General features: G+C 35.6%; 3 protein-coding genes across 3 annotated transcripts; all 3 read left to right on the top strand.

Moving 5' to 3' along the window:
- Nucleotides 1–5,886: 5,886 nt before the first annotated feature.
- Nucleotides 5,887–9,340, top strand: LOC133832462 (uncharacterized). Its single transcript, XM_062262802.1, has 2 exons — nucleotides 5,887–6,360; nucleotides 8,876–9,340. The coding sequence occupies exons 1-2, from the start codon at nucleotides 5,887–5,889 to the stop codon at nucleotides 9,338–9,340; spliced, it is 939 nt and encodes a 312-aa protein (XP_062118786.1).
- Nucleotides 9,341–9,375: 35 nt separating this feature from the next.
- Nucleotides 9,376–11,090, top strand: LOC133832461 (uncharacterized). The gene is made up of 3 exons (XM_062262801.1): nucleotides 9,376–9,585; nucleotides 9,739–10,106; nucleotides 10,349–11,090. The coding sequence occupies exons 1-3, from the start codon at nucleotides 9,376–9,378 to the stop codon at nucleotides 11,088–11,090; spliced, it is 1,320 nt and encodes a 439-aa protein (XP_062118785.1).
- Nucleotides 11,091–11,996: 906 nt separating this feature from the next.
- Nucleotides 11,997–13,415, top strand: LOC133832460 (uncharacterized). Its single transcript, XM_062262800.1, has 3 exons — nucleotides 11,997–12,465; nucleotides 12,559–12,701; nucleotides 12,795–13,415. Exons 1-3 carry the CDS (start codon nucleotides 11,997–11,999, stop codon nucleotides 13,413–13,415), a joined length of 1,233 nt encoding a protein of 410 aa, XP_062118784.1.
- The last annotated feature ends 4,105 nt before the right edge of the window (nucleotides 13,416–17,520 follow it).

Here is a 17,520-nt window from a genome sequence, read left to right as displayed (position 1 = left end):
CACCCTCACACTGCAGATTAACATACGACCAGGACTCTAACAGCTAGCTACTGATGGAATCCCTGGACTCGATTGATGAAAGGCGCGAACAATCCCAGCTCCGAGTAGCTGCATACCAGCAGAAGGTCGCCCGGTATTTCAACTCTAAAGTGCAAGAAAGAAAATTCAATGTTGGAGTCCTTGTACTCCGAAGAGTTTTCCTTAACACCCGCGACCAAGTTGCTGGAGTACTCGGGCCAAATTGGGAAGGGCCTTACCAGATTGATGAAGTCATTCACCCAGGCACTTATAAACTTTCCCACTTAAACGGAGATCTCGTTCCTCGCTATTGGAATGGAGAACACCTGCGCAAGTATTACCAATGAACAATTCTTCTTAAAGAATTGGCTTGTATAAATTTACTTTTTACAAGTTTTGGAAAAGTGTAAGATCTTATTGATCACTCGTACAGACATGTTTAGTCCATTTATTACGAGAAATAAAAGGGACTGTGCTCAGCCAGTCATTTCTTGCCAACTATTGTATTTATTACAAGTATTTGCTCATTACGTGTGTTGTTTTGTTGTATTATAATTCTAATCATATTGCTACGAGCAGTAATGTTCGAGCAGGTTCTAGTCAAGGCAAGTGACCAAGGACCTAAAGCTCCCCAATCACTTGGGGGGCATACAAGGTACAAGTAAGCAAAGCATGTCATTAAAAGGTATGTAAACACATAAGCAAAATAATTGAAAGCATGCTAAAGCACTTAGAGTATTTTTCAAAATTTTGTTATTTTGTTAAATCAAACCAAAGTGCTATGCTAAGTTCGGTCATGCGAACAAATGTTATAATAATATGTAAATATATTATAATATCAAAGCAAATCCCTTTACACCGCGAGCAGTCACTGCTCGGATGTAATTGTTCAAGTAAAAGTAAAAACTGCCCATGCAGCAAACAAAAATTATATTGTTTTTACATCACGACCCATAGGTCGTGTAGTTAAAAAGAAGAAACATAAACAGAAAAGACTAAGGAGCTCAAGGATTTTGAGGAGCCAGAGGATCTTGGGGAAGGTTCTGGTCGACAACGCCCGTAGCCTCGTTGTCTGCCCCGTCCATCCCAGCAGCCAGTGAGATTTTAGGGGAAGCAGGAACCCTTGATCTTTCTTCCTCAGCCAGCTGAGCAGCGCAGCGAGCAAGCTCGGCATCTCTCGCATTCTCGGGAAGGTAGTCAAAGTTTTCACCCTTGTTATGCTTCCAAAAATCATAGAAGCATCGAAGAGTGGCATTCTTGTACCTTTCCAAGTTGCTGGCGTTGGCCTTCTCCTACTCCTCAATCCAGCCCTCCAGAGTAGTGGTCTCCTGCCTGCTCGCGACCAAGTCCACCTCGAGCTGTTGGGCCATGCGGAAGTTAAAGCGATTAGACTCGTTAAATTGGTCCCTCTGCTCGTGAACTTTCTCCAGAGACCTCTGCTTCTCCTCCAACTCCTTAGCCAGTTGGGCCTTTTCCTTAACCACCACTTCCAGTTGTTCAGCATGTTTGGCCTCAGCAGCTTTAAGTTCATCCTCGTGCCGTTGCTCCGAAGTTCTGGCCTTCTCGGTGACGGCACCCAAGCAGATTCGGCCGGCAATGAGGGTCAGCATGGCCTACAGTCATAATAGAAGTTAGACAAACAATAAACTAAAGAAGACCTGTTTCCGCAGAAAAAGATGACTTACACTGGTGAACTCGTTCAGGGCACGGTTCAGGATCAGGTCAACTCCTATCGTCTCTGTAGCAGCCATTGCCTCTCGGCAGCAGTCGTGCTTCGCAATCTTGGAAATCCTCTCCATGACCAATTTAAAGGCGCAACCAACCATCTCACCCCCGGTTGAAGCAAGATCAGCCTGCTGAGTTTGGTCGGTCGGGGCCGCGGGAGGAGGAGTCGATCCGGCCGGAACAGAAGGAGTCTGCTGCTCGCGAGGAAAAGATGGATTTGTGGTGGAGGAGGGCCTATCCTCTGAAGGGCCTGTATTTCTAGCCTTCTTCGTCTGAGGCGCTTTGCTGCTCTCCCCGTGGTGTCTCTTACTGCTTTTCTTCTTGCTCGGGGGAGCCGCGGCAGTCTCAAGAGTGCTGTAGATGTCGAACACATTGACGGATTACATGTCTGAAAAAGAAGAACAAAGGTGAACAGTGAGATAGCATGAATGACCAAGTACATTACATCAGAAAAAGAAGCAAAGAAGGATTGCAAAGTCAAATACTCGAGCTATTATTACTGGTCGCTATCCTATAGACTCTACTAGTCTAATACTCACTCTTTGACATGAAGAAGTATGGACCTAAATGTGGAGCATATTTAAAATTGTCGTCCCTGTCGAATAGATGACAGGGAATTAGCAAATTGTCTAAAATCGAAATAACTATACCATTATCATCCGATGAATCGTCAGAGAGTTCGACAGGCTCGGTGGCCTTCTTTTTCCTTTCCCTAAGGGGGCCGAGGGCCTCTCTGCTGGAGGAGTGCCAGTAGGTTCCCTGATCATGACCCCAGTCGATCTCCTTCGTGGAGGTGACGCTGGAGGTTGTTGCTCGGGTTCCTCCTCGGCAAAGGCACTCCCTGCTGAAGGCACCCTCATGTCCGGTTGAGGGGTCAAGAGGCAGAACAACCTAAGGTTAGCCTCCGTAACCAGATACTTGACGCTTTTTTCTACATCAGTCATGCTGGCTAGGAGCACCGATCTCAACTCCATGTCTGGAGTTGGGTCTGGTCGCAACCATGGGCTTGGAAGACATTAACAGTTTAAGAAAATGTAGAGGGGAACACTAAGTGAAGAAGTAACAGCCAGTGATACGAAAGTTTTACCTCCTTGTGCGAAGGCCAGGTTGTCTGCGATCATGTGAGTTGTGAGGAAGTACTCCTGGTAGTACCTCCCCACATTTGAGATGTGGGTGGTGTCAGTCAGGAAGTTGCGCCCGGTTTCCTGATGACAGAAGTGAAAAAACCCCGTGCCTTCTTGGTTGGGGTTGGATTTGAGGTCGAACAGGTAGTTGACCTCATGAGGCGTTGGCACGGGCCATTTCTTGTGGCTATACAGGATATAGAGTGCAGCGAGCATCCTATATCAGTTTGGGGTTATTTGAAAGGGGGCAACTCCAAAATAGTTGGCCACCTCCTGAAAAAATGAGTGAAAAGGCAAGGCAGCCCCTGCCTCGATATGAAACCTCGACCAGGCGCTGAAGGCGCCTCCAGGCAGATTCGCCCTTTGGTCTTGGTTAGGTTTGACTAGGGTCACCCCTGTGAGACCGTACTTCCTTATATAATTGGCGATCATTCGGATCGTCACTCTGCTCTCAGGGACTAAGTGTCACTCAACATTTGGCTGAATGGCATGTCGGGGTCGAGCATGTCTTTGGATGTTGGGGTCAGGAGCATTTTCATCTCGACCACTGGTCGAGTAAGCATCAGCCAAAGGAGCAGGCTGATGAGAAGGATCGGAAGTTATCCTTTTCTGGGCTTTGGTTTTAGTGCGAGCCATATTTTGAGTCAAGACAGGGGAAGTGTTTGGATTGGCACGAGAAAATGAAATTTCGGGTATCAATGATGAGGGTTGTTCTTCGTCCTCGAGCATTTGAGGTAGCAAGTTGTCGTCGATGGGTCTTTCTCCTCCCCACGGGTCTTGCATGTAAACTGCGAACAGAGAAAGGAGGAGATAAGACGCACAGCTTGGGAGCTTATGTTGAAAGTTAGAATAACGTTGCTCGCGTCTATGACCAGCAGCATTCTAACCGAAACACTAAGTTTTATGCGAACAGTTTGAAAAATGGATCAAAAAGTGAAAGTAAAAAGTTTTTCTGGAAAAAGCTTTTTCAACTCCAAAGGGGCGGGTTAAACCTAGTTTTTCAGCTAGCTTAAAAATTGAATTTTTACTTCAATTTTACGCCCTAAACCTATGATCCTGACTATCAAACTGGTTCCTAACTCCTACAGAGCGAAACTACACTACCCTATCAAGCATCAAATGGTATACATAAAATCCTCACGAATTTTTACCCAAGAACACAAAAAGTTTCAGAACTCAAAAGAAGTATGCATGGCATCTCAAGGGGTTTAAAAGTTGAGGAAATTTACCTAGATGAAGGTTGGAGATTCTGAAGTGAAGTGACTTTGGACAAACGAACGAAGGATCCTTAGAACAGCGACGGAAGACCTTCGAAGTTTTGAGCTCTGAGATGGAGTTCTTGAGAGTTCTTGGAAAGAAAATGGCGAGTAAAAAGTTAAAAGGTAAATGTGAGGATTATTTATAGAAGCTGAGATGTGTTGAAAAGGGGTAATCATGAGTTACCTTTTTCAAGGCATGAGAGAGTGTAATAGCCATTGGAAAGGTTACTTGGAAACCGAAAATGCATGATTGGACGTGATTAGGTCACAGTTTTCGAGAATGCACGAGAGGCTCTGACAAATTTCGTGGGACATACGAAAGGTGAGTTTCCTAAGTTTACTTATTGCTGGTCGCAATAAATAAACTTGGGGGGAAAATGTTTATCCAAAAAACAGCTGTATATGACGTGGCAAGAATTTTTGACACGTGGCCGACACGAGGCAGAGATACTGCTCGCATATCAACCAGAGATATTTCCGTATGAGAAGTTCAAATTTTATATACGATCAGCCTGGTCGGATACTCCATTTATTTATGAATAAATTTGTACAGTTGTAATGATATCCGAGAATATCTCTTCATTATGACCTGAAGATCCGTTTATTAAGGGAAGATATTATTACTTGACTCATGTAACCCTTCTTGAGCCTATAAATACACAAGAAATAGCTCAAGGAGGGGGATCTTTTTCTCTTTTTCCGAATTATATTACTATTATCCATCGTTTGTATTGTTTTCTCCTTCTAAGGTCTGTGAAACTCAAGAACCCTAGTTCTTTGATCACACCTTTAGAGCTCAATATTAATAATAGTATGAAGTGGACGTAGGTTATTACCAATCACTGGGGCCGAACCACCATAATTCTTTGTGTTCTTTATTTCCCATTAGATTGTTTTCTCAAGCTTTGTATTATTTTTCTGTCGTTTTCTTGACTCCGTGTCGTTGACCAAAACGAGGGTCAACATGTTTCGTACCATTTACTATGCCAACATGGCCTTGAATAAATCCCAGATGAAGTATGCCACTACAGAAATGGAATTACTGGCAATAGTCTTTGCTTTCGACATATTTAGATTGTATCTCATTAAGAATAAGGTGGTTGTTTACATTGATCAGTCAGCAATTAAATACCTTATGACAAAACAAGATTCCAAGCCCAGGTTGATTTGGTGGATCCTACTATTGCAAGAGTTTGATGTGGAAATCAAAGATAAAAAGGGGACATAAAAGTTGGTTGCAGATCACTTGTCTAGACTTGAAGTAGAAGAGAGTCTTAGTATGAAAGAAGTCCAGATAAACGATGATTTTCTTGATGATCAATTTTTTAAAGTGAATGAGAATCTCATAGTGCCATGGCATGCAGTTTATGTGAACTATCTAGCAGCTAACATAGTGCCTCATGAGTTATCTAGACAGCAACTGAAGAACTTTTACTCAAAATTTAAGCATTACTATTGGGAGGAACAAATTCCTTATAAGCACTATGTCGATCAGATTATTCGTCGTTGTGTGCCTGAAGAATAAATGAATTCCATATTGACTCTGTGCCATACTCTTGAATGTGGTGGTTCGAGGACAGCTGCAAAAGTGCTTATAGTATGGATTCTTTGTCATGCCATGTGACCGATGCCAGAGAACATGAAATATTTCAAGGACGAATGAAATTCCATTGACAACGATTTTAGAGGTGGAGTTGTTTTACGTATGGGGAATAGATTTCATGGGCCATTTTCCATCATCGCATAACAATAGATATATAATGTTGGTTGTAGATTACGTTTCGAAGTGGGTTGAAGCAGCAACAACCCCAACAAATGATGGTAAGGTGATTATAAACTTCCTTCACAAGAACATTTTCACCCGCTTTGGCACTCCCCAAGCAATACTTAGTGATGAAGGGAGTCATTTCTGCAATAAAAGTTTTGATGCTTTGTGTGCAAGATATGGCATTCGACACAAAGCCACTCTAGCTTACCATCCTGAATCGAATGGACAAGCTGAAATTTCAAATAGAGAGGTTAAAAGTATCCTTGAGAAAATGATGAACAACTCTCAAAAAGATTGGTCCAAGAAATTAGATGATGCGCTTTGGGCATATCAAACAACATTCAAAACTCCCATTGGTATGTCGCCTTATAGGCTAGTCTTGGGGAAAGCATGTCACTTACCTGTTGAGTTGGAGTATCATGCATTTTGGGACATGAAGAGGTTGAATATGGATACAAAGGCAGCGGTAGAGAAAAGGTTGCTGCAATTGAACTAATTAGAAGAATTTAGAAACGAGGCCTATGAGAATGAAAAAATCTACAAGGAACGTACCAAGGTGTGGCATGATAAGAACCTTATTCTGAAGGAATTTTAACTGGGGCAGCAAGTTCTTTTATTCAATTCAAGAAGAAACCACAATTTCACGTGTTTCGGCAGCAAAAATAATTATCAAATTAATTCTTATCATAATTAAAAATAAAGCAAATTAATTTTTTTGGTTAACAATTACAGTTAAATGCTTCAGATGTGTTGAGATAAGAACCAATAATAAAATATCATGGAAGGTTAGAAAGGATTATATCATTCCTTTTACATAAAACAACCATACAAGTACGTCAAATCTCCAACCAAAATTTTTTATGCCACATGCATGCTTGTGTAAGAAGATGGTTTATAAATATTTATATATTATAACTATATATAAAGGGCCACATAACTCAAATAATTTGTTAGGTTAGTTTTTACAGTGTTTCGGAGAGTAATTTTAGGGAATCTATATGCCTTTTTTATTGTGTTTGTGCAGTATGACGCTTGTGTTTGCTAGTGTTTTCAGGATCCTGTGCAGAATAGAAAAATTGACCAAATTATGGAGATATATTGAGATTCTGAGCATGAATTGCCTAAATTAGAGAAACTGAAGTTAAGAGATCTCTGTTGGAATGATCATAGCCTTCGACGAGGTTCTCGGGATTGAAAAGAGGAATTTTGAAAAAAAAATTACTTTGAGTTGTGATGCTGTGTCTTAAGGGTCGCAACACTATGGGAGACAGAGAAGGAAAAAATCTAGCTTTAACGAGGGCCACAACGCTGGACTTTTGAGCCACTGCGCAATCACTTTAGGGCCGCAACGCTTTCTTCTTGAGTCGCAGCGCACGATTCAGTGAGTGCAGAAAAAGGCATTTTTAGGAAGGGCAAAATGAGTATTTCACATAATTATGTCAAAATTTGAAGGTGGAACCCTAGAGACTCAAGGAAACGTTCGACAGAGGCTAAGGATTGTAGATTCAATATTTTATCACTATTTTTCTTCTCTTCTTATCTTATTTTCTGCTATAGTGTTGTTTAGATCTAATTTTATGGATTTATTTATGTCCAGCATGAAATAATTTTCTTGTTAGGGTATTAATGGATTCTTCTTGAAACTTTATAATTATCTAATGCAATTTTTATGAATTTCTTGTCAATATTGTGAATTATTTGATTTGTAATTAATGCTTGTGATTGATTGGCCTCCAATTGCATGATCTATATGGTTTTAATCTAAAATATGATAAGTGAAGGTTAAATATGTTTTAGTCAAATAATCATAGATTTGTATTGGACGAGAGTACCCGTATGATTTGTGTAGCTTATGGATTACGTGTTTAATGCCTACAATTTGTTTAATTTACTATAGAGATGTAGGAAGTTTGCTTATTGTAAAGAGTTATATGTCCTAATAATAATATAATTTGCAATTGTAATTCGCTATCACGATAGATGTAGGAATTCTGGAAATTGTTTTAGAGAAGTATAGGTGGATACTTGATGAAATTGATAACCGTATATTTAATCAATTGAATTAGAATTTTATTGTTTGAGTTTTTTTTTGTTCTTGATATTTATTTCATTTAATTTATTTAATAACTTATGCAATTTCATCTAAATCAATTGAAAATAAAGATTGATTCTTGATAATTAGTAAACAATCCTTATGGGTTCGACACTTTACTTAAATATACTACTTGTTCGATTGCGTGCATTTGCGTATTGAAAAATCTACAACATAATTAACACCAATAATTCAATGTACTTTCGTTTTGCTAATAACACAAAATATATTGATTTATTGTATTTAAAAAATGTGCTACTATTATGAGAAAAAAAAACATTACTAGCTAACAGTGGCAGAGCCAGCGACAAAGTACAGTAGGGACAAAAAAATTTACTGATATAAAAAATATTGAGAAATTTCTCCCCAAAATGGGCTACCGGTGTACCATTTATGTTTTTGGTATGTAGATAGTTAGAATCTTAATTGTTTTTATATGATTGTGTACATTGTAGTCATAACAGACATCACACCAATTTTTAGGAAAGTATGAATAATTTAAGGGACCGAAAACATGGTTCAAACATTTATGTTAACACACGTGTTTGCTTTTTTATACACGAGTGCCACAAAATATTTGAACTGTGATTTCGACACCGTAAATAATTCAAAATTTCTAAAAACAGCATATAAATTTAAATAGGAGTATAATTATTTCATAAAAAAATAAGTCATTATAAATTAAATGTAAATAAATATTAAAAAAGAAGAAGCACTAAATAAGAAGGAACAACAAAATTAGGTGAGATTTTTTTTAAATGTCTCATAATTAACCTTATTGGTTGATCGAGGGTTGTGACTCGGTTTGCTCTCTTCCATGGCGAAGAAGAAGGAATAGACTCGGAAGCCCGTGTCTCGTGTGGTTGATCAGGACACTCTGGCAATTCAGAATGAGAAGGACCAGGAAGGCACTGTTGTTGATGCTGCGATCTTTGAAGGCAATGCTGCTGGTGATACAATCTCTAAAGATGAAGTTCAATCTAAGGGACTGAATCTAGATATTGAAAAGGTTCGAGTGGTAGAACTTAGGGGAAACCAGGAAGCTGATCTTCGGGGCTCTGGGATGGCCACTCTGGAGTTGAACCCTTCTAGCTGGGCGGACAAGGTGGAGGAAGGGGATTATCAGGCCTCGGCTCACAATCAATGGCAACAGTTTATGGCGGGTAAACTCTCCTTTCGTGACCAAAAACTTGAGCATGCTGGACCTTTGTTCAAAGATGGTAGAAAAATTGCTAGGGTTGATATTGAAGAGGTCAAATGTCAATCTGCTAATTGGAGCTCTGCAGTAATTTGTATGGTTCTTGGTGCTAATCCCCCAATGGCTGTTTTTGAAGGGTTCATCAAAAGAGTTTGAGGCATCTGGGGATTGCTCAGATTGCTAGAATGACAATGGGGCTGACTATGGTCAAATTTAACGATGATGCTACTCGAGACCATGTACTGGAAAATGGTATCCTTCAGTTTGATAGGAAACCTGTTATCATCCAACCATGGACTGCTGATCTCAGCCCAGTTCGACTAATTCATTCAGTTCCTTTGTGGATTCGGTTACATGACATAGGTCTTCAGTATTGGGGAAGTAAATGCCTTAGTGCACTTGTGAGTACACTAGGTAAATTGATCATGGTAGACAAATTTATTCGAGAGCGCTCTAGAGTTCAATTTGCTATAGTTCTTGTGGAAATGGATATAACAGATAATCCTCCTAGGAGTATACAATTCCTTAATTAGTATGGAAAGATTGTGGAATAGGGGGTGGATTATGAATGGCTTCCTATTAAATGTAAAGTATGCTCTGGATATGGTCATTCCATGGTGGATTGTCGTAAGGAAATGAAAACTCAATGGGTCAAGAAGGGTGCTCAACCTAAAGATGAGTTAGAGGAGGAGAGGGATAAGGGCAACCAACCTATGGTTGATGTACCTGATCTGAAGAAGGGTTCGGCTAATGTTGCTACTGATGCTGAGGGACAAAATAACAGTGAAGCTAGGTGGAAAACTCCAAAGAAAGTGGCTACTCTTTCCAAACAAGGACCAGTTGAAGCTATTAGTTCTTTATCTGATTGGACAAGGACAGAACCAAAAAAATGCATTTTAGGTGCTTCAAGAGCAGGTGGACGGTGAGAAAGGAGGTATTTCTGTCCCTAACTCTTCTTATGGATAATTACAACATATTGAGCTGGAATTTAAGGGGATTGAATGGTACTAATAAGCAGACAGCAATTATAGATATATGTAGTAGGAATAAAGTAGGGGTTGGTACTCTTTTAGAAACTAAAATGAGGGGGAATAAAGTCATGGAATTAATGGCGCATAAACTTCCTAATTGAGATTTTTATTCAAGTTGTGTTACTGAAGGCAGAATTTTGGTCATTTGGCGAAAGACTTTTGTGAGGGTTACTATTATAGAGGAGACTAATCAGTATGTACACTGTGTTGTTAAAATGGCTGGTCAGAGGCATGCTTTCAGTGCCACTTTTGTTTATGGGCTCAATACAATGGAGGGAAGGAAGAGATTGTGGAAAAGGTTACCTAGGCTCCCGCTCCCTGCTATTACTTGGATTATATTGGGGGATTTTAATGCTATATTTACTGTTAAGGATAGAAATGGTGGAAAACCTGTCTCCAAACTAGAGTTGACAGATCCTTCTCAATGGCTTGCTGGGAATCAAGTGGAGTCGCTTAAGAGTACTGGTTCTTATTTTACTTGGACTAATAATCAAGATGGACCAGCTCGAATATACTCTAAGATAGACTATGTTTTTACTAATGAGGACTGGCTTGATTCTTTTCCTAACTCCACAGCATTTTTTCGGTGGGAAGTTGTCTCTGACCATTGTTCGTGTGTTATTTCTACCACGACCATGGAGAATATGGGTATCAAATTGTTTCGGTTCTATAATTTTTGGACTGAACATCAAGATTTCAAAGAGGTGGTTCTGAATAGTTGGAGGAAACCTATAAATGGGACTGGTTTGAGGACCATTTACTTGAAGATTATGAGGCTGAAGCATATATTGAAGAGGTTTAACAGGGACAATATTGGAGATATTGGAATGAAATATCAGAAGGCAAAGGATTTTTACCAGGATGCTCAACTCTAAGCTCAATCTCACCCCCGAGACTATGGGTATCAAGAGTTAGTTAAGGTTGTTGCTGAAGCTTTTACTGTTCAGGAGCACATGTACCACAGTTTTTTGGCTCAAAGAAGAAAAATAACTTGGATAAGGAAGTGAGATATGAACACTTCTTATTTTCATGCTTGCTTGAAGAAGCGTAAAGAAGAGAATAGAATTGCAACCTACATCACTGAACAAGGTAGCTTGATAGATAATTTTCCTGATGTAGTTTCTCACTTTTTGGATCACTTTAGAAGTTATATGGGAAGTCCAAGCTCAGCTATTGTTAAGATCAATTTACACTGTATTGAGATGGGTACCAAGCTTTCGGTTGACCAGCAGCTTTCTCTCTTGAAACCTTTCTCTCATAAGGAAATTCGAGATGCTTTTTTCAGTATTCCCATCATCAAATCCCCGGGTCCTGATGGCTTTGGTTCTGGTTTCTTCAAGGTTTTATGGCAGGATATTGGTGGTGAAGTTTGTACAGCTGTTGGCCATGTTTTTGAGACAGGGGATATTCCCTTCTGAGCTCCATGATACAACTCTTTCATTGGTTCCTAAAGTTGCTAATCCTTCTCGGACTGTAGACTACAGACCTATAGCTTGTTGTTCTACCATATACAAGTGCATCTCTAAACTTTTATGTTCTCGTACGGCCATGGTTCTTCTTGATCTTATTCAACCGAACTAAGGAGCTTTTATTCAGGGTAGATCCATTGCTCATAACATCTTGATTTTCCAATATCTCATCAAGAATTATGGGAGGATCTCTACCTCTCCTAGATGCGCTATTAAGATAGACTTAAGCAAAGCTTATGATACTGTTGATTGGTGGTTTCTTGAAGATCTTTTAAATGCTTTTGCTTTCCTGTGAAGTTTATAGGTTGGATTATGACATGCCTGAAAAACACAACTTACTCCTTGCTTATGAATGGTAGGGTTCAAGGTAGTTTCAAGGGAGAGAAAGGGCTGCGTCAAGGTGATCCTATGTCTTCGCTTTTGTTTGTTCTAATCATGGAGTATCTTACTCGGGGTCTCCAACTGGCAGCTCATGATTCCACTTTCAGATTTCACCCCATGTGTAAAAGTCTTAAACTCCTTAATCTTTGCTTTGCTGATGATTTTATTTTATTTTGCAAGGGGACTCTTTCTGCTGTTAGAGTGTTCAAAGTAGCTCTTGAGGATTTTAGTGCTGCAATAGGGCTCTCTATTAATACTAGTAAATCACACATCTTTTTTGGAGGAGTTAATGCAACAGATAAAAGGATTATAGATCGTGAGATTCAACTCTCTGAAGGGACATTTCCTCTTAATTATCTAGGGGATCCTATGCGGCCAACTAAGTGGAAACATGAAGACTGTGACATTATTATTCAAAAGATTAAATTGTGGCTCCATACTTGGGCTAGTAGGCACCTGTCTTTTGCTGGTCGAATGTAGCTCATTCATTCAGTTTTATTTGGGCTTCGTAATTACTGGATGAGCATCTTTGTGCTTCCCCGAAGTGTTGTTAAGGAAGTGGAAAAACTTTGCCATGAATTTCTCTGGGGAATAACTGGAAATAGAAGCAAGATCCATATTGTTTCTTGGCAGAAGGTTTGCCTCCCTAAGGCTTATGGTGGTCTCCGGTTCAGGGATGGTTCTAGTTGGAATCAAGCTATTTTAGCTAAATATATTTGGGCCATTTAGGAGAAGCATGATTTACTGTGGGTCAAATGGATTAACTCAATATACTTGAAAGGCTCTAATTTCTGGAACTACAAGTTGAAGCCTGATTGCAACTGGAATCGGAGGAAGCTTTGTCATATGAGGGGAAAATTTAGCTTAGCTGAGGTGAATGTTGCTTGTATAACAGGGAGGTTTATGGCTTCTAAACTCTATAATAGTACCTTGAGGCAACAGCCGGTGGGATATCATCAAGTTGTTTGGTGTAAGCTTTCTATTCCTAAGCATCGTTTCTTACTTTGGCAAGTGGTTAACTCTCAGCTTCTCACTAGAGACAACATGCTCAGGTTTTGTATTACTATTGACTGTTTGTTATGTCCTGTTTGTGGTTCCCATAATGAGAGTCACACTCATCTTTTCTTTGAGTGTTGTCTTTCTAAGAAGATAATTGATTTAATCTTTGCTTGGATGGGGTTTAGAGCTTGGCCTGGTGAGTTTATTAGTTGGACAGTTTGGATTGCAAGTAGAAGACCTGGAATCATCTCCTCTATTACCGATATGATTTGGCTGTTGTTATATATTACATTTGGAGGAACCGAAACAGATGTATTTTTGATGGGTTTACTAGGACAGCTGACTGTATAGCAAGGGATGTCATGAATATTGTCCAGTACAGATTTTTCATTGTTAAAAATAGGAAGTTATCTTTACAGGAACATAATTTTATATGAAAACTTTAATGTAATTAGTTTGGGTGTTTAGTTTGTTCCTTTCTTTGTTTGTATAGTGTAGGTTGGATTGTTTTTGGGTGAATTGCCTGTTCAGATGTATTGGTTGGTTGTTCAATGAAGCTATTTCTTCTTGATCAAAAAAACTTAATGGTTGATCAAAGTTTTTGTTTTATACCAAAAACCACACTACTTATATATATGTATTGTACGTGTATGTAATATTTTTTTAACTTATATACAAAATAGACAAAATTATTTATTTGACCCCACTATAATTTGTGTGCGTATGTTTGGGGGTGGGTTCAAACCCCATTTTTTTAAAAAATTGTAAAAATTGAGTGGGAGCACATGCCCCCACCTCCCTCCGCCGCTGCCTGCTAATAAAGCACTCATTAATTATTCTAGAGTGTCAATAAATTTTGTTTAAAATTTGTTTGTTAATATGAATAGATAATAATATAATAAGAGAGGAGTACTGAAAACAAATTATTAATAATTTTGATTCTATTATGTTAATACTAGAAAACATAACCGCACTTCGCACATTTTTTTGTAATATTAAAAAATATACATTTTTAAATAATTTTTGGGAGATTGTATGTAAGGGATTCATTTTCACGCTACCCGTACACATATGCTCCTTATATGGATACGTAAGAGTGTCTTGATCGTAAATTTTTTCTTCATGATAATGTTCATTATATAGCGAGTCTCCTCCAAGTTTTCGAGAAATTCTGAATAATTAAAGTGCCAAAAATAAAATTCAAACTACTTGTTGTATGTGTGCTTTTATTTAATATTAGTATTATTTTATACGCTTTGCGTTATTTTGTTTTTTGTTTATATAAATTTTTTTAAGATTTTTATATTTTTAGGGTAGAAATTTTATAAATCATGACATTTTGCACAATCATTCATTTTTTTAAAATAAATATTTTTATTAATTTAATTAATAATGTTCTCAATGAAATTAGTATCACGTATATACATGTTGATATTTTTAATTGTTAAGATATTTTGGTTTTAAATTTGAAATATCAAAACAATAAATCTTGAAGAAAAATGCCAATTTATATATGATTCATTTATAATTATTAAAAAATTAGTTAGTCCTAAATATCTTATTTAAATATAAACAAAAATATTTTTATTTTAAATTTGACATGTTAAAACAATAAAAAGATAAATACAGATGGAAATTTTTGAAATAAATGTCAATTATATATGATTATTTATTATTATAATTATTAAAAAATTATTTATTTATAGATAACTTAAGATATTTTAAATTTTGAATATGAAATATGAAACAATAAAAAGATTATCATGAATTGGAAAATTTTCAAGATAAATGTGAATTTATATATGGTTGATTTATTATAATAATTATTAGAAAATTAGTTATTAAAATATTAAAAAAAAAGAGTTAGGGAAGAGGCATTGCCGTTATTGAAGATTTTAGATATTTTGTTTGTTTAATTATTTAATAATCATAAATTAAATAAAATATAATATAATAAAAAATATAGAAAAATTAGAAATATATTAGAGATTTAGACTTGAATTCTCCTTTTATTTTTTCTAAAAAAAATCGTGTGACATTTTTTAATTTTGACATTGTCATTTAAAATATATCCAAGGACGAACTTTCTAGGTATTATTTATGTTTTTGCTAAATAAAATTGCTACAATTGACTTGTCACATTATTGTCAAGGCAATGACAATATCCTAGATTTTGATTTGTTAATTATTTGAGCTTAGGAACAAATGAAACTTGAGTAGCTTAATTCTATAAAGTCAAGTTTTAAGAGTTTTTTGCTTCCTATTATTAAGTTCCTTTATGCATAGAGACCGTTAACCGTGTAATATTTTCTAATTTTGACATTGTCATTTAAAATATATCTGATGACGAACTTTATAGATATTATTTATGTTTTTTCCAAATAAAATTTCTTCAAGTGGGTTATCACATTATTGTCAAGGCAATGACAGTGTCCCAGATTTTGATTTGTTGATTATTTGAGCTTATGAACAAATTGAACTCGAATAGCTTAATTCTATAAGGCCAAGTTTTAATGGTTTTTTGCTTCCTATTATTAAGTTCCTTTATGCATAGAGATCGTTTTATTTAGATTTGATGAATTGGATTTCTGGACATGATTATTGTTTACCTTGTGTGGTAACTTCCTAAATGTGCAAATATGTTATTGATCAGTGACATTATTCATACTTATTAGTTTTAGAAGTTGACAGGTGTGATAAGTTATTATATACTATTGCTACTAAAAGATAATACAATACATATACATATATTAAATTCTATGTATTAGCATATTTTGATAGGATGGTAAATTTCGATTTTTTTCCTGTCTTTTTACTCGTATCTCTTCCGAAAAAAAGGAATGATTATTAAGAGAGATTATAGGCTTTTGTATCATAATTATAAGATTCAAATTCAAATTGTACCAAAACTTCACATATAATAATAATAATATATTTAATAATATCCATCGAGAATAATATTTAACTAATTTAAAAAATAATTATTTATATTTATATTCATATACAAAAAGATATTTTTTCTTATAAAATATCTTTAATTTAAAAAAAAAAAAGTCTACAAAAATAGATATGAACATATTATTATAAATAAATAAATTAACATCTTATTTAAATTTAAAATAATAATAGTAAATTAATTAACCACAAATAAACAGATAAAAATAAGATGATTATATTAATTATAGTTCTATTTTTCATTCATTTTAAATAATAATAGTAATTAAATAAAATATAAATATATTAGAACTCGCAATTGCTTCCACATTATTGGAGATGGTAGAATATCTTTCAATTAATGATGCTACAGAATCTATTTGAAGATTTATCGATTAACTTATACTTACTAATTGGTTAAAACTTTGATGTCTCTTTTTCCCAACCACCTCCAACAATCTCAATATCACCCACATAACATAAACATCTGATAACATCTAAAATATGATTAAAAATTAAGATGATGATGTTAGAATATCAAGATCAATAATGTAAAATAAAAACTTAAAATATTAACAAACATTAATAATTGAATAAATACCCAAAGTTTAAAGATTAACAAACATTAATAATTGAATAAATACCCGAGAGGATTGTGTTATCATTAACACGTAAATCAATCATATTTAGAAATATTAATTGGAATTCATTGAAAATTAAAATTGAAAGAATTTAGAGAAAAGAAGAGAAAAAAAAAAGGAATTTAGAGTAGAGGAAAATATGAGATTAATAGAAAATGTTTAGAATATATATAGATTCACAAAGAGATATGTATTTATATTTAAATAATAATATCTCATAAATATCTCATTTAAATTTAAAAAATTACATTTATTATTATTATAATCTATAAAATGAATAAAAAAAATTAGATTAAAGAAGAAAATAGATAGAGTGATTTGAAGAGTTTTTAGAGTGCCACATCATCTACTTTTTGCAGATATGAATTGGAATTCATTGAAAAATGAAATTGAAAGAATTTAGAGAGAAGAAGAGAAAAAAAATTAGATTAGAGGAAAATATGATATTAATAAAGAATACTTGGAATATATATATAGATTTATAAAGAGATATTTATCTATATTTAAATAATAATATCTTATAAATATCTCATTTAAATTTTAAAAATTACATTTATTATTATTATAATCTATAAAATGAATAAAAAATTAGATTAAAGAAGAAAATAAATAGAGTGATTTGAAGAGTTTTTAGAGTACAACATCATCTTCTTGATGATCTCATTATATATATTTATATTTTATATTTATTTTAAATAATAATAATTAAATAAAATATAAATATATTATAACTCATAATAGCTTCCACCCCATTGGAGACAGTGGAAATTCTTTCAATTAATGATCCTACAGAATCTATTTGAAGATTTATCGATTAACTTATACTTACTAATTTGTTAAAACTTCGATGTCTCTTTTTTCCCAACTACATTCAACAATCT

Source organism: Humulus lupulus, chromosome 4 (genome assembly GCF_963169125.1).
Source record: "Humulus lupulus chromosome 4, drHumLupu1.1, whole genome shotgun sequence".
NCBI lineage: Eukaryota > Viridiplantae > Streptophyta > Magnoliopsida > Rosales > Cannabaceae > Humulus > Humulus lupulus.
Note: the sequence above shows the minus strand (reverse complement) of the source record. Positions and strands in the feature narration are given on the sequence as shown.